The following is a 21,670-nucleotide window of genomic DNA, read 5'->3' on the forward strand; positions in this document are numbered from 1 at the left end:
CCAGTTTTTTGTTGTTGTCGTTGTCCTTTCATTTGAGGGGGGAGGGAATCCAGTGCTTTTCCCTCAACACACCCGCCTTTTGCGAGTGTCCGCAGCTTCTCTCCTAGGGATGGATTTGCAAAAGACAGAGCGGCTCCCTCTGCAGAAGGTGCACAGGGGACCACCCAGCCTCAGGCCTGGCATTTGATCTTCTGCTCGGGGACCCTGAGGAAGAAGGACTCCCCCTTTGCCCTTGGGGCTGCGTGGTTTGTGCATCTTCTGCAGCAGCCCAGGCAGAAGGCCATCACACTGGACCATAAAATAAATTGGCTCAGACCATAGCTCATCTTAAAAAAACAAAATTGCAAATTTCCCTCCATGAACCCTGGCAACCACGCAGATGCGGGAGGCGCGCTGGTGCTGCTGTGCAGGTGGCTTTTGCGTGTGCAGAAAGTGGCCGTGCTGCATGGGTCTGGCAATGCGGGCTAGCTAGCGTGCGTGTGCGCGTGCGTGCGTGTGCGTGTGTGTGTTAGTGGCCTCTGCATAAGTTCCAGCACCCCTGACAGCCCCTTGTCAGCCTCATTTGCATAGCGTGACAGGGAGAGGAGGGCGGTAGCCACGGGGTGGAGTAGCCGTGGGTAGGTCTTCCCCGCGGTGCACGGGGGGGATTCTGTACTGTGGCCACCAGAACAGCACAGACCCAGGTCCTCTTCCCACGATGTTCTCTGTAAGATTGGGGCATGGGGCTTGGTGTACAGGAAGTACTCAGTCCTGCTCATTCACTCACTCATCAAAAACAAGCATCTGGTGCTCATGGGTCCAGTCGGCACTGTTCACTGTTCACATCAAACCAGTGCAAACCAACATGGCAGCCAGGGAGCAGGGGTCCCATGCATGGAACTGGCCAGATGTCCCTTCCCGAAAGGTGGAAACCCACAGATGCTACTTGCCTTTTTCCTCCCTCTGTTGAAGAGGAAAGTCCTTGTAAACCTGACTACTGTGTGATTAGTATCTTTATTTCATCCTTTTAACGTAAATTCCAAGAATTCTGGGTTGGAAGCAACCTAGTCATTTTTCTTTCATGGCTAGATGCATTTTAACTGAATTTAAACATTATTTTGAATTTGCTAGATCTAAACATCACAGGAACACTAGTAGGTGGCAATTAAAATATGGGTACTCATGACTTCTCTCCTTTGGTCTTTACTCTCTATGATCTTTTCTCATGAGAAATCAGAGCTTGCAGAACATAAGGCCTGTGGGTCACCTGTCTGTCTACATAGATGGTTTGCCATGGTCAAGTGGCTTCACACACCAGGAAGCTGCCACAGATTGTTAGAGGCAAGACCAACGGGAGTTCCCACCCCCCACCCCCGATGGCTGGTAGAGAGTGGTGGGAACCCACCCCTTCCTGTCTCTCTTGAGGCCCGGAGGCTGTGGGTGGAGGGTGTTTAGGGATTTTGTTGACAAGCCCGTAGTGTACTGTGGAAAAAGCAGACCTCCCGCAGCCCTGGGAAGGCCCTTCAGGTTGACCGCATGGGCTGAGGATGTGAGAGAGGAAGTCTGGAAACAGGATGAGCCACCCAAACATCTCCAGGCTGCTTTTCATGAGACACGGGTATTGGGAAAGCGAGTGCAATCTCGATGACGCTCTGTGAAGAGTATTTATTGATGTCCCTTCATCCCCGGAGTGGTGTTGGTTCAGTGGTCCTCCAAGGTCTGTTAACAAAGTGTTTGGAATGAGAAAGCTTCAGACACCTTCCAAGTGTCTGAAGTGTACACATGGGAGAACTTACAGAGATGTTTTCAGGGCCGGCTGAAGGAGAAAACTCTCTCAAGCTCCTGAGATTTTTAGAATCTATATGAGAGAAAGCCCAAACTTCAAAACAAAAAAATTCCTGAATTCCCTGCTATTTTTCTATGAAGACTTTAATGGGTGCTGCGTTCTGAGTTTTTGTTTCCAGCGGTGGAGATGGAGATGGATTTGTATTGATCCATCCATGCTCCCTGTGCTCTTGGGGGTAAGACCACTTCCCTGGCTGAATTTGAGGAAATGCCCCATGGCTGTAGAACAGTAGCAGCTCTCAGAGACCTGAGGCTGGAACCCCAGAACTTGGTCTCCACAGTCCAGTGTCCTAATCAAACAGAATTAACCAGCGAAGCACAATGCCTTGCAATTTGATAATCATTTTCTGAATATAATAGGCATAAAGTGCTTGATTTCTCTAAAAGAAGGTCTACGTGACCTTTCATCTGCTACATACTGCAAAATTTAAAACTCAGTGAAAGGCTAGTTCAATAGCATTCTCATGGTGCTGGGAAATATGTGTAAAAAGACCACTCGTGTCATGGGGCTAATAATGGAACAATGAGGGAGCGAAGCTGGGCCGTCCATGGCCCAAGAACGTGAGGCCAGCTGCCATTTAGAACTCACTGGTGGCAGGAAATATTGATCCAGATGGTTGGTTATCTCAGTCAGCTAACTTCTTATCAAAACTGAATCTGAATCCAGAATTTCTCCCATGCCAATGTTCTTTCTTTCCTGGGTAAAGGAGGAACATTTGGAGAAAGCAAATTGTTCTTTCCAAGTCTCAGGTGTACCATGATATGGAGGGATTACCTGTGAAGGCCACAGATGCCCGCCTTTTACATGAGATCCTGGGGAGTAGTTCATTGTAGTTCCTGAAAGCTGCGGGGGCCATGCTAATTTGGATGCAGAGGGAGCCTTCCGATTCCCAACAGAGGTGTTGCTGTGTGAACTGCCCCCTCCAATGCAAGCTGAGTCACCCAGAACTTGAATATTAGAGCAAATGCCAGGGGATATGCTATGCTAAGCGTTGTATCGTTTGGTCGCCTGGAGCCACAGAGCTTCTGTAAAGCCCCGCTTGTTTGATGAGGAAGGCCGAGGCTCAGAAGCAAACATCACTGAAAGCCCATGGCATGGTGCAACTCACTGAGAGTTGCACCTTTATTCAGAGTGAGAAAATGGAACTCCCTTTGATGGGCCCAGCCTTACAGATGCTCAGCTGGCCAAGCAAAAGGCAGACTGGATTTCAGCCCCCCCTTGACCCTCAGCTGCCGTTGTGCAGTGGACAGCTCATACCACTGTACACGGTGCCCCTGGTCCAAGGAGCCCCAAACACAGGAAGAGCTGTAACACATAGCAACATCTCAAGGGGGGCCCCAGACGTGGCCTCAGGTCAAATGAACAGAGCCTGTCTCTCCCTAGCCCTGTCCACTGGGAAGCTTCCTTTCACAGTGGCTGTAAAATCTGAAAGCCATGATGGGAAACACCTGTGGGTGGCCTTTGCACCATCTTCTGTCTCCTCTTCAGACTCTCTGGAGGAAGGTCCCAGGTGTTACTGGCTGTGGGGAGGAGGGGACTTTAACTCAAGACCACTTCCTCCTGCTCAGGGCTGACCAGCCTGCCATTCTGGGCCGTCTTCCTGGTTTTGCGGTTGACAGATGACAATAAGGGTAGGAGTGCAGGCAGAGCTGAAAGGCCCCTGGCCCCCTGCTGTCTCTGAGGCTGCTCATTTCTTCTGCTCTACTACAAAGGGAGGAGGGCCTCACCCGGGTGACCCTGACGTACAGGACAGGGGATGCCTGGCTCACTAGCAGCAACCTGATTGTCCCTTTTCAGACGGCAGCCGAAGCCGTCGGGTGAGAACTCCAAGCTGGGGAGGGGAAGCTAGAAAATGTCCTCTGCATCTTGTGTCCAGTTCCCTGGAGGGACAGCACTTAAGTTAGGAGAAGTGGCAGCCCCGAGTGATGGTGGCATCAGCTTCCCCAGACACCTTTACTGGGTACCCGGCTGAAGCCCCAACTGTCCTCTTGAGAGCCTCATGCATCAAATGTAGCTCAGGCTCCCAAGATGGGAAATGGGGTCGCTGGTGCCAGAGCAAGAGCTGGAGGCCCCAGGGGAGAGCAGAGATGGGGACCAGGTGTTCGTCCCCCTCGTAAGAGAGCCTCATATCACAGCTGGGCTTTGTCAAGGTGCTCCTCGGAATTGGAACAGCGAGGGCCCGGAACTGAGGGAGCCCTGGCATGTGCCGAGCGGCATTTCCGCCACAAGTGTTTCTGTCCTGCCTGCCAAGGAATGCAGCAGGGAAGTCAGATGGAGACCAGGAAGCTCTGGGAGCCAGCTGTCACCCACCCTCCCTCTCCCCCTCCTCCCTCTCCAAAAGCCACGGAAAAGCTAATGAGAGTGAAAAATCGGCAGCTCACCCCCTTCCAGGCCGCTCTGCCAGGAGGAACCCCCAGCTCCAGGCCCAGTTGCTGACCCGGAAGTGAAGCCGGAGACTCCTGGCAAGCGGGGCAACCAGGGCGGGCACTCAGCCCTCTGCAGAGCAGCGCCTTCCCCCAGGGGCTAGTTTCCCCTCCCCCTCAGCAGGCCTGCTCTCCCGGCCAAAAGAGTTTTCAAATACCTAGACTCAGCAGAGCCCCCAGGGAGCTTTGACCTCAGTTGAAAAAAAATCCTTTCAGGCCTCCAGCAAGGAATGATCACTAAAAATCTCTAGAGTCGGTTTTGATTGCAAACAGTCCTTGGATCCCCTTGGGACTACTGGGTCATGGACTGCAGTGCCAGCCTCTCCCATCTCAGAGCCCTGAGATCTAGCATTCATGAGACCCGGGCCTGCCTAGAGATGGAGGTAGATTCCCTAGCAGTGTAGGGGAGGGAACGCAGGGAAATTTGCCTCCGGAGCAGGAAGGACTTCCCCTGGGACCCTGTGGCACTCCTCAGCAACCCGTGCAGAGTGGGTCCTGCCTGCCTCCAGCCTCAGCTTGCCAGCAGCGTGACCTCAGGCACGCGCTAGCCCTCCCTGAGCCCTGGTTCTCTCCTGTGCACGGTGGCTTGGGCTAGGTCACCTCTGTGGACCCTTTCAGTGGGGGTGTTCTGAGATCCGCGCTTCTGTTGATCCTGAGATTTTCAGGTTGTGCTAATCAGCCCTCAGAATGAGAGGGGCTGCCTTCCTGCTGGAGAAGTGGCTGCCTATCTTTGAGGCTGGGAAGTAAACCATGGATAGAATTGAGCTGGGTGTTTATTTAAAATCACAGGATTTGAGGGTAAAGCCCTGGCAGTACTAAAAGTGCCGCAGGCACCTCCCTCCTTTCCCACCGGCCCCTTTCCTGCCCCAGCCCTGGTCCCTCTGATTGCCCCTCGGGGCTTATCGTACACTGTGACCCCTGGAGCGCAGGGAGGGAGAGGTCACAAAGAACAGGGTAAGCACCACACACCCCGACCCGCAGAAGGCAGGGTGTGTGTCAGAAGGTGGGAGCGCGGTCAGCTGGCAGAGGGGTGGGCTCCAGAGCGGGTGCCGTTGCACCGCCCCGTCCTGTGGGGCGTGGGAAGAAATGAACTGCGAGCATTTGGGGACTCAGCACCATTCTGCTGCTCTGCTGCTCACCTGCTAACACACTTTCCGGTTCCCTGGAGAGCTCTGGGCCAGCTTGCTTCTGTCCTCTCTTAGAAATGACCAAAAAGAGGTCACGAGAGAGCGTGTTATCCTGGCTACAGTCAGTGGCAGGTTAAGTCTCCTCTGGTCTCTCTCTTTCTCTCTCCATTTTGGGTCCAAGTGAAGTTTGAAAAAGCCTATTTAATATAGTATGATTTTGTAGCTGGAAAATGAAAATGTAAAAGTCTATTATTTTCTACAAACCAACTGTAAAGTGTAAGACAGCCCAGGCAGCTTGGCTAGTGGGGTACAGAGAAGACAAAAGAGATAAAGTGATTCTCCATGGCAGGGGTTGGAGGGGAGAGGTCTTTCTGAAACTCTGGGAAAAGGTGAGATTTTTATCTATCAAAAAAAGTCAGAGGTTGTCATTTTTGAGAAGCCCAGCCTTGGACCCTGCCGCTTCCCTCGGAAGGAGGAACCCCCAGCTGTTGCAGCTGATGGTTCAACCTGTCAACCAAAAGCAGCCAGAAATGCCCTCCCAGCAGAGTGCCCACTTGGAGGAAAAATGCCACGGTGACTCAGCCGCCTGACACAGGGGACAGCTAGGCTCTGCAAGACTGCTCCCTCCTCCTCTCACCAGCTCTCCCTCGCCCCTACCCTGGCCCTCTCCTGCCTTCCCCAGACCCCCATGTGCCGAGCAGTCAAGTGAAAAACTCCTGTGAGGCAGAAAGGCACAGCTGTGTGTTTACAGCCACTGATTCAGATCCAAATCGCATCCTTGCCAGTCTCCCCTAAGGCAGGCCAGGGGCACACCGTGGATGGATGCGCCAGGCGGGAATCTATTTCAGGAGCTGACCTGCAGCCCTTGGCCGTAACAGAGCCGTCCTCCCACCCTCCACTCAGAAAGACGCCCTTTTAGAAGAAGCTCTCACTTTAGAAGTGGCTGATGGGTTTGTGGGATTTCAGCCTGTTCCTTGTCACTTGTATAGTCAGATTTCTGGCACCTGTCCCCAGGCAGCCACGCGCAAATGGCTGAGGGCTCCCATCTGTCCAGGAGAAGGCAGAGGGTGAAGGTGACCTTGGGGCCCTCGGCAGGATGAACAGCAGCAAGTGCAGACCCCTCAGGGGAACAGATGCCGCCTGGGACCTGCCAGGGGATCAGCGACCTGCCTCAGGGGGCAGGAGAGAACCCTCCAGGCGTTAGTCAGGCTTTGGAACAGCAGGAACCTAGGAAGGAGACCAAGCTGCCAATGTCGAGTTCAGGGAGATGAGACCCAACTCTGTCTGCGTCCAGACTGGAGGGTTAGAAGCCAGAGAACTCAAGGTCTAAGGATTTCGAAGGCTGAGAAGTAAGGTGGCCATGGCTTCCCCCCAAAATGAGCTCCTGGTGAAAACAACACAGGAGTCTTTCTTGTTTTTAGGCAGCAGATGTGCATCTTTGGTTCAGATCGAGTTTGGGAAGTGTGGCTTTCTGGAAGGAGGGCAGGATAGAAATTCGTAGGTAGGAACACTATAAAATGTTGCTGTGGGTGGAGCAGAATGCTAGCTGGGACGCCGCAGAGGATTTGAATGGAGCTCAGAGCGGTGGGACCTTCAGTTTAGTGATGTCACTTGAAGGCTGACGAGAGAAAGACCTTGGGGGTTGGTTTGCCGGCTCCCGGCGGATGGGGGGCGGGGCTGGGAGTGGGCAGCTACCCTGGCAGTCGCAGCATCCAAAATGACCCCCAGTCACAGTCCAATCATTCTGGCCTGAGCGATGGTACCAGAGCCCCAGACAGGGATGGGCCTCATTGGTGTAATAATTGCAGGAACTCCACACCCTTCTTGTAAGCCTGCTTTACTGTAGGGAGATTACCATCCTAACTACATCCCCTGCTCCAGAAAATATTTATTTGTTACCAGATATCAGTGTGATAAGGTTGAAAACCATATCCATTCCTGCCCCCCATACTCCCTCCACCTCCACTGCCTCAACGTTTGCCCATAGTTATTGTTAAAGCAAGTATATTCACCACATCCTGATGGCTAGTAAGAGGGTGAATTAATAGATCTGTGTTAATGGGAAAGGCAGTCTCTGGTTGTGGCCACAAGGGTCCAGCCACAGCCCTGTCTTATCCAGCATCCTTTTGATGACTCAGGTGAAGAGACAACATGCCAGTCACATTCAAAGATGCAAACCTGGAAGGTATTGCTCACTTGATAGGTAATGGATGTATATTGAAAAGTCATCTTCTTCAGGTGGAATGACAGGTCCAAATCAACCAAAGGTATGATTTAACCAGATAAAGTTTATTTAAAAAAAAAAAAGGTTCAGTCTCACAACTACAGGGTAGCATTCCCAGCCTTCACTGGATTCAAGTAAAAAAAAAAAAATCTGGGGTTGTGATTGATTGCAAGTTTAGTAGAAGCAAAAGTGAGATGCAATCACTTTTTTTTTTTAAGCAGCCTTAGGTTGTAATCACAAAAGTGGAATGGTCAGAAGAGAGACAGTTTCCGCTGTTCTCTGTGTTGCTCTAGACAGTGTTGAGTCTTGGTTCTAAGCTCCCACATTTATCAGGAACTTCAACAAACTAGAGGAAATTCAGGAAAAAAACAGCTGGGGACTCTGGAAGCCATGTCTGATGAGACTGAAATAGATGAAGCTGTCTAGTTCCTACACAGATTCAATAACCCCCAGGAGACGTATCGGTGTTTGTCTCCTAGGGTGAGTGGACAGTTTTGGATTGTCCCAGACGAAGCTGGAACAAACGGGTAGAAGATGTGGGGAGGGTCTCTCTCTAAGAATATTCTAACAATAGTAACTTCCCAGCAGTGGAAAGTGTCACCTCAAGGAGAAAAGAGCTCCTTGGAAACGCTCAGAAGCCGAATATCCAATATTGTAGAGCAGTTTTCTGCATCAGATTCCATCACCTCTTCCAACTGGAATCTTCTGATGCATTAAATATATGTTAAATGGATCCTACTGCATTTTATCAGATGGCTTATAAATAAGCTATGGGAAAAAAAAAAAAAGAATGGATCACACGGAGGGAGTTTGCTGAGATGGGAGGAGAGGGAGCCAAAGGGGTCAGATTAGACTCTGCCTTGAGGAAGAAAAAGCCAGATTATGACGAAGTCAAAGCAAGTCCACTGTCAAGAAGTGGAATTACTGCCCTTCACATGCCATCCTGGCCTTTTGGTTTGGGTTTTGATTTTGGTTTTTTTAAGCCCTTGGATGTTGCTGCTGCAGCTGAACCCTGGGCGACAGGGCTCTGTCCCCTGAATGTCTGGGAGGATGGCAGTGGGCGGAGGACGCCGGTGCCTGCTGGTGCAGGGAGGCCGAGCAGCTGTGGCGCAGAGGGCTGAGCGCAGCCGGGGTTGGCACGGGGGCGGCGGTGGGACCCTGCCTCTGCGTTGGAGAGAGCCTGGCCTGTCATCCTTCCCATCCAGAAAAGGTGTTTTGTGAAAGCAAAAAAGATGACCAAGCTAGGTGCCTTTTACCCGATGCCAGTGCAGAGTCCAGGTGGACAAGCTGCCGCCCAAACTGTCTCAGCCTGGCTAGGAGAAGCACACGCCCCCTGAGACACGAGACCAAGAAGGAGCTGCGCTCCCGGGGCCCCCTCTCCTCCGGCCCTGCCTTGAGGGCTCATCTTCAGCCCAACTCGGGCCAAGGGAAGGGCTCCTGTGTCACATTCCTTTCAGCTGTCCTGAGGACCGACCTGATGGCAAATGGCCCTGCCTCCCCTCCCGGGCTTCACCAGGGCTGCCTTCAACTCATCGTGCAGTTGTGTAATCACAGTGATTACAGCCTGCGGCTTTTTTCCTCTCCTCATCTCTGGCTTTCAAATTTTTTGAGGCCTCTCATTAAACATGGTGATACCGATAAAGTCAGCAAAGTTTTAAGAAGGCATTTTTGTAAGCTAAAGAAAGCCCAGTCAGAGCCGATTGTTACTATGTTCCCTCATGCAGTCCCTTAAATCTCTGTCAGGTGTGGTTGGTGTTCGGATATAAGAGGTAGGGGAGAGGTGGGCCGGGGGACCCCAAGGGTGCCCATACTTTTTCACAGGGCTGGAGAGCTGCTTTACACCGTGCCCCTGGCCTTCCTTGTTTGCACCAAGAGTATGGTGCACCCGAACCCCAGTGCCTAATGGGAAAAGACAGACCTTCAAGCAAGGATACAGGACCTGGCTTCTATATGACGGCAGATTAAGTGGGGAATTGGAGTAGCCAGTACAAAACTCAACTCAACCTTGTCATCTGAGGCAAAAGTAGAAGGGAGATTCTGGTGGATTCTCTGACCTGGATGATACTGGGAGGTTCCAGGGGATCCATAATTCTAAATATGTATAGGATGCATTTGTGAGTTGTCACCATCCTGTGAGCAAGTTAATGATTTTATTTATTTATTTAATGGAGGCGCTGGGAATTGAACCCAGGACCTCATGCATAGTAGGCATGCACTCTACCACTGAGCTATATCCTCCCCCGTGCACATACTCAATGGCTGTATCCTTGGTAACGATGCAGCTTCAGAGCCCATCCTTTGCTAGCCCTCAATCAGAGCGTCCCTGAATTGTTTCTAGACATGGAGGACATTATAAGAGGGATTACCAGGATGGTGTGCAGGTGGGGTGGTGGCCACCAGAGCCCCCAGCCTGCACTTCAGCATCTCTGTGCAGGTTTGATGTCAGGGTCCCCATCCTTTCCATCCTCCCCAAGGCTACACAGATGTCTGCACAGTGAGGTTCACCTTGCCCTGGCAGGAGGCTGTTTTGCGGGGCTCCGGCTGGCCCCTGGCAGCTGACTGCCCTGAGCCATTCACACTGCTCCTTATCCTGTCGGGAGCCCACTCTCTGAGGATGTGATGAGTAGCACCAACCATTCAAGGTTAAGTGTTGTCGAAAACCTGGCCGCGAGATTTCCCCCAACTGCATTCGCATCCCCTACTGAAGACGACCTGCTGGCTCTGCCCCTGAGAACAACACCCCTTCAGTGCCCACCAGAATGTGGGAAGTGGGCTCCGGGTTAGGGATGGACAGCCCCAGTTGAATGCTCTTTTTCCACCTGACGTTGGTATAAGACCCCAGGCGAGTTGCTCACACACCCAATGGTATGATGAAGCCCACGGTTCCAGGTGGAGGTCAGCACTCAATGAGGGCACAGCAAGAACAGCGCCAATTCCTCGGAGGCTCCCAGCATCGCACTGTGGGCACCCACGTTACATGGAGCTTGGCCCAAGAGGGACTTTGGCTCTACTCCAGCTCCACCACTTACCTGTGTGGCTCGCGCAGTGCCTCCAAGCCTCGGTTCCCTCATCTGTAAAGGGGAGATAAGAGTAAATGATTAAGTGGGAAGAAATACGTAAGGTGCTTAGCACAGTGTTTGCAGTGTGCTCAAATATAACTTTGTATTATTATTTTCATTATCATGATGTGACCTGCAGGCCGTGCTTAGCGCTTATTACCTTATTTAATTTCCAACAGTATTTTTCGATAGGTATTTTTGTATTTATTTTGCAGTTGAGGATGGGGGCATGGGTATCTCATACACAACAGTGTGCAGAGCACATTCATGTATTACTCATGGAACTTCTTGATAAATGGTAGCTATTATTACCGACTTATTTTTAAAATCATCTCAGAGAGCCAGTTTCTCTGTCTTCCTTGGGAATGAGGGGACTGTGGTGCTGGCAGACCAGCTTCTGCCCTGTGGTCAGTTTCTCAGGGCTCCTATGCACTTCCTGGGAAGCTGCAGGAGCTGGGGGATTGTGGCAGCATGGTGCCAGGATGTGGGGAGGGCCACCGAGGCAATACATATGCCCCACTAAGATGCCTCCTATTTCCAGGCACATGTCAAAGATGGTCCTCCCCTATAAGAGCATGAAATCCAATCCTCCAGAGGTACTGCTCTGCATGACAGAAGCCTCATTCCCAGAAACCCTCACCTCTCAGCTGGCTACCTGCCTGGAACTCCCCTGAGCAATACAACCTCACCAAGTCCAGTTACTCCATCTGCCGGATAAACAGAGGCTTCTATTTTTTAAGCACATACTACAAAGTGGGGTTGTTGGAGGAGTCAGAGCCAAGTGGCAGGGAGTGCTTTGAAATCCCTCGTAAACCAGCCCCCTGGGGCGCACGCTCCCACTGCTTGTAGTATTGAGAGGCCATTGTCACTGACACGAATAGCTTTTTCCTGGGGAAAGCCAGGTTTATATATGTCTCTAAGATAAATGCTTTAAGTTTGCAGTGTTTGTCAAAGACTGGCACCTTAGGAGCCTGATGGAAAGCTCTACAGCCAATCATATGGTTGCTTGTGAACCTTGCATGAGATGCTTATGTAGGTGCCTGCGGTGTAAACGTGCACATGAAAGTGTGCACAGCTGCATACACAGGTGCATGTGCTGCCTGCCTGGTATACGCCTCTGTGTTCAGTGTCTGGTACGCCCGTAACATACGCTGCAGACTGCACGTGCCTCTGCGCATGGACTGCCTGCCTGCTGCAGCTGTGTGCGTGTCTGCGCAGGGGCTCCCCGAAAGCCACAGGTCTTCATGGTTTCAGCTGGATAAGTTACTCTTCACTTCCCTTCCTAAAAACACAATTGCCTAGTGCTGCTGGCGCAGAGTCAGAATGGCCGCTGCATTTCACCCCCGAGGTGGCTTCCTTCCAGCAGTGGGTGAGTGATCCCGGCGTCCACACTCTCTAACCTTCTTTGGGACCCTTCTGCACAGAAGGCGCTCCAAAAACCAGAAGAGGTGATCTGTTTGTCCGTGGCCTCATCTCTGCCCACCACTCCTGTTGTCACACCCTCATTCCATGGACAGTCAGAGGCACCCATTTTTTGGTGTCCCCATTTTTTCCTGCCTGATTGTTTTTACACCCATAGTTTGTCCTTCCTAAGAAACAAGAAGCTGAGGGGTCCAGAAATGATGCTGAGTTGAGTCTTAGAGGCAATGTACAAATAATGCCTTTAGGTGTGGATCCCGTAACTCACGTCTCCTGGACATCTAGCAGAAATGCCCACTACCTTTGAAGATGCTTTTAAATCCAACAGCAAGCAGCGTCCTGAGGCTTCATCTCCCAGCCACAGCTTCCACTACTCATCCTCTGTGGCCCAGGGCCAAGTCCTGTGAGAAACGGAAATCTCACATTTCTACCTGCTAGACCACCCCCGGGGGAAGAGGGCTAAGGAACCGCCCATCCCCAGTCCATAGGGGTGGAAAGCGCTGCAGCGACATGTGAAGAGGGTTTATAGGGAAGTAAGAAGGTTCTCTGCAGTGAGGAATTCCATCAGCCCTAGTTTCTGTCCAGAGATGTTTTGAAAAATGCGGCTTGACCTGTCCCCTGCCTGTTCTGCCCTGTGGCCAGTTTCTCAGGGCTCCTGTGCACTTCCCGGGAAGTGCTGTACTTTTTCAGGTTAGAAATACATGTCTGATAAATGCCTGCCAGACTGCATTCCTGATAGTGGGGTGGGAAGAGAAATGAGACAGCCCTTTTTGCGTATGAGTCCAAATAGACGCGGATGTTCATGGAAAGATCATGCTTTGAGGCAATGGTGGGGCAGTCAGCATGTTGACTGCCTGGGCGCCTTGGCAGCTGGCTTCACCCAGGACCCAAACCCAGGAGACGTTTTGGGTGAACATGTTTGCAGGAGGTGAGAAGTGCCCTTAGGAGGGTGGCGTTAGAGTCCTCGTGGGTCCTAAGGAGAATCACACACCGCCAAGTGAGTGACTCCTCCTGCTGTCTCATCCACTAAATGGCAGTGCTCTCCCCTGTAGCCATAGTCAAGGGTCACCTGAACTTCCTAGTTGGAAAAAAGTAACATCAAGTTGTTGCCAATAGCAACTCAGCCATGTCCCTGTTTCCTTGAGTCTTTTTGCCCTTTGCCTAATTTAAAGTGAACCAGCGCTGAGATGCCAAAGTACAGTTGGGGAGGAACTGGAGGAGGAGAGGAAGAGATAAGCACAGCAGGGCTGCAGGAAGGCATGCTGCTGAGGGGCTTTGGGAAGCAAATGCCCACTGGCTCCTCTCTACCCCTGGGTCCATCAAGAACTTGCTGCAGGCTGAGTGTAGAAAGAGCACCAGGCTGTTCAGTCAGAACTGGAGGGAGGAGATAAGAGATTCGGTTTAGAAAAAAAAAAAAAAAAGGTGGGGGTTGCATTTCTCCTGCACGGGGAGAAAAAAAGCGGCAGGGAAAGTGGAAATGCACAACTTGTAGAGGAGTCTGGGGGCGTGTTCCCGGGCAGTGCGCTGCCAGCGTCAGGCCCAGCTGCTGGGCCCTTCTCACTCCTGGCACTCAATATGCCAGCCTGGCTCCCAACATGCCAGCCTGGCTCCAGATTTGTCCCTGCACAGCTGGAGACCATGGAGGAAGGTCTTCCGTCACCCGCCAAAACTATACAGGCAGAGGTCAGACTTTGCAAAGAGCCCCATGAGTGATGAGCAAGATGGGGTGGGGTGGGGGGGCAGGAGTCAGAAGTGGCAAGAACAACTCCCAGGAAGGGCTTCTCCGGCCAGGTCGATCTAGACGCTTGGTTCTAGTTGGGGTTGGTTCTATTTGGAGTAAGGCATCTGCCTGCCCCTCCTTAGTTAGGCAGGTTAACGTCACACCTGCTTCTCTCCTTCCTGGGACTGCTGCTAAGGAGATCCCAGAGGCATCGGCATCGATAACACAGGGCTGCAAACAGAAGTGGTGGCTTCACTGGCCTGTCCAGCAGCCACCACTTTAAATCCATGAGCACCAGGCAGTGGTGACCTGTGCCTCAGCTCAGCACAGTTGCCAAAGTCCACTTTGCAGGCTCGCTGGCTGGAAGGCAGCATCCTCTCTTTCTCAGGAGTCCCCCAGGTGATGAAGGGAAACACAGGCAGAGCAGAAATGCCTGGGATGGTCTCAAATATGTCCAAAAGCTGAAGCTTCTTTCTCAATGTCATTGAGAAAATCACCCTGTGCACCCCAGAGATGTCACCCAGTGTGGGTGAGCGTGGAGGAGTCCTTAGTCCTGAGCCTTTCCACCTGCCTCCTTCCTTGAAAATGATGGTCATGTACCAAGCAGAAGGTGTATGGGTCATGAAGGCCGCTGACCAGTGGTACTTGCTCAGGCTAGTGACCCAACCTCACGTGTCCAGTGAAGGTTAAAGGAATACCTAACAGACAAAGATGGTGTGGATCTTAGCACAGGTGTCTGTTGAATGTCTAGTGTGCTTGACACACAATAGCTCGATATTCCATCAGTGGGTGACTGTTAGTAACTGTCCTCGGCAGCCAACCTGTGTCCCTGGTAATGGGACCATCCCCACCCTGCCACCATCAAGGTCTAGGCGAGTTGAAAAGGAGGGCACTTGAGAAGGAAGGGTGCATGAGATGCGATGCCACCCCGTTGTGCCAGGAATAAGAAATTCAAAGAGAAAGTCCCTGGAAGGTAGGGGATAGGTTGGCCCTCTCACATTTAGTTCAGATAGGAGGGCTGGCAAGTCACCTCTTCTAAATTAAAAATATTTTTAAGTGAAAAAAAAAAAGCAGTGCTAGTTGCCAATACCAGCTAGAGTAAGGTATTTGAACCTGCTCATGGTCCCAGTGACATTTTGTGGGCATTGCTCTCAGCAGACATGACCGCTGGCAGGTTCCATTGACCCACCATGTATGTGGCAAAACCTGATTCTTTATATTACTGTACAGAAGACTGTGGGCTGTTTCAAAAAAAAATTCATTATTTAGTTTTTGATCACATTCCTTACTTTGGAAATAGGTTGAATGCATATTAATTCTTCATCCAGTGAGCTTTTTCAAAAATTAATTCAATTTTCACCTAGCTCTTGATTTGGGGCAGGAGGGGAGGGGTTGTTTTATGTTTATGGTATCCTGTTTTTTAAAAGTCGAATAAAGAGAATATTTTAAAAACCAAAGAAAATGCCCTTCAGCTCCTGAGAGAGATCAGAAAGCTTAGCAAGGACCCAGGAGTAATACAGTAATACAGGAATGGGTCCTGCCACAGGGCTCCTGCCCTCCCCCTCCCCACCCCCAGAGCAGCCTCTCATGCCCGGGGTGCTGCTCCAGCCCGGCTCTGCCTGGATCAGCCGTGTGTGACTGCGGGCTTGTCCCACAGCCTGGTTTCCCCATTTCATCTGACCATCTTGCCTCACAAAGTTCAACAATGGCTGATGAATGATGGAGAGTTGAAGGGTTTTGAAATTATTCTGTATTAAGTATGGATTTTCCTATCATCCCCTTTCAGTGTTTCTCAGCCCTCTAAACTACCCGAAGCAAGTGGCACTGTCTCCCCAGTTTTAAGCAGCATTGCAAAAGGAGATGCCACAGAACTCCTCGCACTTCCTTTAGAAAGCATTCCTTTTCCTTTGCTTGGTGGAGAAGGGGCACCAACCTCCAGGGAAGCCACCTGATGGAAGTCAGGCAGGTCCTGGACTTTGCCCCCTCCCGACAAACCCCAGCCAGGACCTTTCCTTTCTCCCTGGCTCCTGGCTGGGGCCTGACTGCTGCCTCCTGCAGGTCCCCCCCAGGCCTGTGGTTCCACACACACTCATCGTTTATTAACTTGAGCATCACCTGCTCATAGGGAACTTTCAGCCTCCTTGAGAGGACGGCTCATCTCTGGGGCCTCCTGCTTCTTGCCTGCTGAGGTCACCCGGGGAGCCCTATTCGGCAAAACATTCTTCATGAGCAGGGATGAAAAATGCCTGTGTGTCACCACAAGGTGATCGGGTTGGATCGATGAAGACTGGAAATTGTGTTCCAAATTAGTTCTATTGAAAGTTCTAGTTCCCCTAGCAGAGGAATCTGGGTTTCTCCCATAACCAGAGGGGAAAGATTTGAACTGAGCCAAGAGACAAAGCTGCTGGTGCAGCAACTGAAAAAGAGTACAGGGTGGGAAATTTCACAGCAGAGATGTGATAGCTGGATTTTTTTCCCCTCATCTTTTTTCTTTTTCTTTTCTTTTTCAATTACATATGGCAAAATAAATAGGTCTGAAATGATTTGTTCAATGAATTTGACAAATGTATGCAGCAGTGTGACCTATACCCCATCACCCTAGAAAGTTCCCTTTCCAGTCAATTCCATCCCTCTCCCCTAGAGGCAACCACGGTTGATTTCCATCCCCTTAGTAGCATGGGTTTAGATTTGGTAGACCTGAGATCTGTAACTTTGGTCTTAGGTCATCTGGGCCAATCAGCAAGAAAACCTCGTCAGCAGCTCAGATGTCTTTACCTTCTTAGTGTTGAAAAAGGTCCTGCCTGACCCACTAGTACTTGGCTCCACTGCCCCCAGTATGCCATCTGACCCCCAGGGCTACTCTCTGAGCCTCAGCCCTTCTCCCAGCCAAAGAGGTTAGCATCAGTCTCCCAGGTAAGTAAGTGGCAAAAGCTCTTGGGAACCCAGATGGTGCATGCTTTGTTGATTAATATCGGGAAGTGCGATGCACAGAGCCACGGCATGTCAATCAGCATGTTGGTTTTTCCTGAAGCACTACACAAAAGGGAGGAGCTATTCCTTTTGTGCATTTCCTTTTAGAAACAAAGGATTCCATGACCACCTTCTAGGCTTCTAGCCATCAAGATGGCTGCAGAGCTGAACCAATTAGTCAGGACAGAGGGTGGGAATTGAATGTGTGGGTGTTTGTGAACCCAGCACTGAGCCCATGGTCCATGAAATTGAAGGATCCCACATTCTTTTGGATTAAACTTGGCCAAAGGTCTTGAAGGGGGAAAGCACTTTGTATGAATGCAAAGCTTTGGTGTCTCTGGAATGTACCTTCTGCAGCTCAGTTCTTAATCACTGTATATTTTTTCACTTGGACAAAGGCTGCCTGCTAATAGCATTTTCAACCACCTTCAGCTGCTTCGCTCAGCTAAGCCAAGGCCTCAGGCTGAGCTGGCTGCAGTTTTCTGGCACCATGATCTGTTCCCAACTGACCAGCACTGAGGAACAGCATATATTCACATTCTGAAAAAATGCCTTCCCCCATAACTATGCAAGATGCCATGCAGAGGCAGAGTTATCATAGCCCTTCCCAAGTGTCTCCTATAGAATCATCCATCCTGGAGGCAGGGATGGGGATGAACAGGAGGAAAGAGCCCTTGAGGGTGCCAGGCAAGAGCTCTCCTCTCTCTGGGCAGAGCAGGTAGCTCAGGAGCTCCCAGCAAGCCCCTAGCAGCATAGACCTTGGGGCAGTTCATCTCTGAACACCGGTTGCCTCCGCTGTCAGATTTCACTTTGATCCCTGAAAATAACAAGAACCTCAGCTCTTCAGAAGAGAGGCAGCTATGGAGCCAGTGTGATTGCAGGGTTTCTTCCCCAAAGCCTGAGGCCAGGCAGCTAGCCTTGCCTGCGTCCTACATGAGGAACCACCTTCCAGCCTCACCCGGGAGGTCACTGCCTGGTGGACAGATTGCAGCTGGGCTGAGTTGGCCCCTCAGCCGACCTGAACTCTCATGACCTCCTTTAGCAGCAGAACTGGCATTTGGTAAATGCAGGAGTGCAGGAGCAGGGAGAGGGAGACCAAAATGCCGAGGAGCAGCACCTGGATGGCTGAGAGGACGGGACCAATCTCAGGGCACATTCTCCAGGCTGGTCAGCTGCACCTCCATCCAGGAAGCCCTGAGAAATGGAAGCAGCTGGGGGAAGGGGAGGGGAAGGATTGATGGGCTGGCCTCTGACCCATCTTTGGAGTCCAGAGCTGTGAGGCTGAACTCCAGGATTTAGGCAGGAAAAGATTAATTAGCACCTCCCAGCCCAGCCTTGCCCAGCCAGCTCTGTAGAACTGGGAGGTGTGGAGGGTGGGGATCCTCAGGGCCAAATTCACCTAAAACAGACAGACCCACAATCATCCAGAAATAGAATCACTACCCTCCCTCCACCACAGCCCCTTCTCCAGCCAAAATGACCTCACTAATGGGGATGAAGCCGTAATGAGGGTTTGGATGCCTGGTAAACTTCACCTTCTTTGTCTCTGGGCTTTGAACACACACCCTGGCAACAGACTGCTGTTCAGAAGCTGTAGTGATTCCTTTTTTGCATGTCCACCCGCTAAATCAGAGCCCCAGATGCCATGTATGGCAAACCTGGAACGTAGATATTTGGGTACACGGTATGTAACTTGTGGCCCTGGTGGAGGAGGGATGGGAGGAGGGGGGAGGAGCTAGGGTTTGGTGTGTGGTTTCCACAGCAATAAGCAGCATCCAAGAGGAAAGCAACCATCCTTGGCGCCTTTCATGTGAGCAGGGATGGACACGGATGAAAATCGCTGGGGGAGGTTTGGTAGAGCCCATGGACCAGGAGGCCCCCAGACTCATCATCTCCGCATTTCCCCATGCCACCTGCCTTCAGGCGTGCGTGGAGAAGGACATTCCCAGGTGGACCACCTGGATAACAGATACCTCCCGCTCTGTAGGGGAAAGGCAGTCAGTGTGCACTTTAGAACTAGGGTTGTACCTAAACCACTCCACCCAGAGGAGTAGCCATCCTGCTTTTAGTGATTTGCAGAAACCTTCTAAGATTAAGATTAAAAAACCTGATTAAAAAATCCTTAGCCCAGTATACATGTATCCGGCTGCAGGCTAAGTTTAGTGTATCTGAAGATTCAGATAAGGTTGCTGATGGGGAGATTTTGTGTGCACATGTGCGTGCGTGTGTGTTTTAAGATGGGGAGGAAAAAAATGAAGTTTCGTCTCACTGTTGAAAATGAAGGGTGAAAGAAAGGGGAAAAACAGAGCAAAGGGGAAGTAGATGCAGACTTCCCAACTGCCCCAAGCAATTCCATTTCTGAACAAGCTCTGGTCCCTGCCATCGGGATTCTCAAAGTCAAACTGGTATGTCCCTCCGTGGAGAGCTAAGCCAGATGACGTATCGTCCTGCATCCAGCGAACTCACAGCCCATGTTGCCTGTTTGTTGGATATGCCCATTATCCATCAATTCATCAATCAGCAGGTTTATTGAGTACCCTGCCAGGCTACACAAACCTGATCAATTTTTTTTAATTACATCCAGCTTATACGCAGCCAAGCCCAGTAAACAAGATGAGCCCTCACACCCCATTTGGAAATGAACGTGGGGAATAGCTGGCCCCTGCAACCTCACCCTGCAGCTCTGATGAGCGACCGCGGGCTGCCTTAGGCAGATGGCACTGGTGTCGCTGACCCAGTCAATAACAGGGTGGGCTCTGAGTGTTTTCTCAGACACGGTGATCAAGCTGCTTGGGTCCAGCCACACTCTCCTCTAGATCCCTGTCCGATGCTATGGATTTCTGAAGCAGGCGAGCAGGGGACGGGTGCAGACGATGACCAGGGAAATAAGCAGAGGACTGACCCTTGCTCATCCTCTTTTTGGTGCCCAGTCCCACATCAGAGGCTCCTAAGCCACCTCCTCCCCGGCAAGTGACCAACTAGTCTCTCTCAGGACCTCTCTGCCTTCGGGACCGGGCCTCACGGTCGAGTTTATCCTTTTTCTTTTCAAAACAATGGCTACATAGTTTGTAAGTGAAGGGTTTCTAAGACTTCCTGATCCTCTGGGTACCACAGATGGGGACCAAGAACATAGGAGCGTGCTGCTCTGGGTCCTGCAGCCACACCTGCTCACCCACTCCGGGCTCCAGGTCTCAGCGGATGCCCCCTGTACCTTCCCAGTCCCAAAACAGTCATCAGGAGGACCCAAGGAGGGCTCAGTCCTGCATTTCAAATGGGATTCCTGGGTCATCCATATTCTTAGGACCAGTTAATTCCTCAGTCCCGAGTCACCCAGATCCTTAACTACCATCTGTTTGGAGCAATCCACACTCCGTGACCTCACTAGTCCCCAAGCTACTTTCTCCTCCTCACCTGGCAAAAATCAAGTTCAGGGACGGTCCACGGGTATTAAGAGATGCTCTACCTAAGGGCTGAAATGCCTAGTTTGGGGTAAGTAAAATTCCCACACCCCAGAAAGAGTCGCACCTCCTAACCTGCCCCAGAGCCCTGGCTGTTCAGCTGTCCGTGGTTCAGGCTCTCAAACCTAGAGATCAAAGGGGTCGGTAAGCTAAGCCGTTTGACCTCGGGGGCTGGTGCAACAATTAATCCACCTGTCTGGCTCTCTGTCTCTGTCCTCTGTGTGTGTGTGCGCCTGTGGTGCCCCTGTGTCGCTGTCTCTGCAGGGAAAGTCGCTGGCGGGCAAGCGCCTCACCGGCCTGATGCAGTCCTCCTGACGGTCCCCCCCGCAGGGCCCGGGCCCGAGGACCACGCGGGCAGGCGGCGGCGCTCCACTTCCGCGGACAGAGTTGCCTTGCGGGGAGATCTGGTCACTGTGAAAGAGAAAGAGTGAGGGTCGTGATGGGCGTCGGTGGGGAGACGCGGTGGGTGAACCAGAGGGAGGCCAGAAAGAGAGTCCACAGAGCCTGGGGTCAGCCTGGCAGAGGCCCCTGTGTACAAGCCTCTCTTCCTTGTACAGTTGTGTACTGACACCCCGCTCTCAGAGGTCCTGGTCCCTGGCTCGTTCTGGGGAGAAAACCCGTGGGGCATCTGTTGTGACTATCACCTGAGGGTATTTTCTGACTGTCATCACTCCTCCTGCTGTCTGGGGGATCACGCCTTCCAGCAAACTCAAGAGGGACCAGCCGGCCCTGAGTACATCCAGTATTATGCCCACCTCCCCACCACCTCTCCGGAGCACCCCCAGCACCCACCCTAGTTACACCACAGTGTCCCAACCGCCTCCTGCCTCCCCCCATCTCTGCGGCCACTGGGTATAAGGAGCCAGGACCAAGCCACCCTCACTCCACACGCCCCCATCACATCGTCAGCACTGAGCCACTTCATGGATTGCAGCACCTCAAATTCTTCCAACCCCCTCTGAGGCCACCTTTCAAAGAGGACTCCTCAGGCATTGGCGGCTGCCCTCGGCGCCCGTCAAATGTCCCAAGGGCCCAACAGGAGAGGAAGCAGTGATGGAGATGAAAGAGTTGGTGGTTTAATAGCCGTGAGGGTTCTGACCATCTTTTAAAATTTTTACCAGTTCGTAATTTATTCTGTTGTTGCCCCCTCGCTCCTTGGTGTGCTCCCCCATGTCTTACTCAAAATAAAAGTGGCCATGACCTTAGGGGCCATTGGGATGCTCCCCTCTGGCAGCCCCCCGTGGAAGCTGGGAGGGGCCCAGACAGAGGCGCCCCCACGGCCACGTCTCAGTTGTGCCAGAAGCTGGTGGAATCTGCTGCCCAGGGGCTAGGCCAGGGCCCGGTGGCTCTCTGATGACAGCCCAGCCAAGGCATCCCCTCCACGATGTCAGTCATCACAGGGAAGCGCAGACACAGTGCTAAACCTGCGGACGCCTGCATAAGAC

At 51.8% G+C, this 21,670-nt stretch overlaps 1 protein-coding gene and 1 non-coding gene across 10 annotated transcripts in view; one reads left to right on the plus strand and one right to left on the minus strand.

Annotated features, from left to right (window-relative positions):
- Positions 1–20,865, plus strand: part of RGS6 (regulator of G protein signaling 6) — a 498,121-nt gene extending 477,256 nt beyond the window's left edge. For 6 of the 9 annotated variants that reach the window (XM_072963354.1, XM_072963356.1, XM_072963355.1 and 3 more), the window contains one exon: positions 108–310. In XM_072963354.1, the coding sequence (XP_072819455.1) occupies positions 108–299 (192 nt within the window). In that variant the 3' untranslated portion in view covers positions 300–310. Of the gene's footprint in view, positions 1–107; positions 311–11,960; positions 12,185–20,489 lie in introns of those variants that run through there. The other 3 variants (XM_015241459.3, XM_072963359.1, XM_006206910.3) reach the window with 3 other exon arrangements.
- Positions 9,766–9,838, minus strand: TRNAS-ACU (transfer RNA serine (anticodon ACU)). The gene has a single exon. It is a non-coding gene; the product is annotated as a tRNA-Ser (tRNA).
- Positions 20,866–21,670: the final 805 nt, after the last annotated feature.

Source organism: Vicugna pacos, chromosome 6 (assembly GCF_048564905.1).
Source record: "Vicugna pacos chromosome 6, VicPac4, whole genome shotgun sequence".
NCBI lineage: Eukaryota > Metazoa > Chordata > Mammalia > Artiodactyla > Camelidae > Vicugna > Vicugna pacos.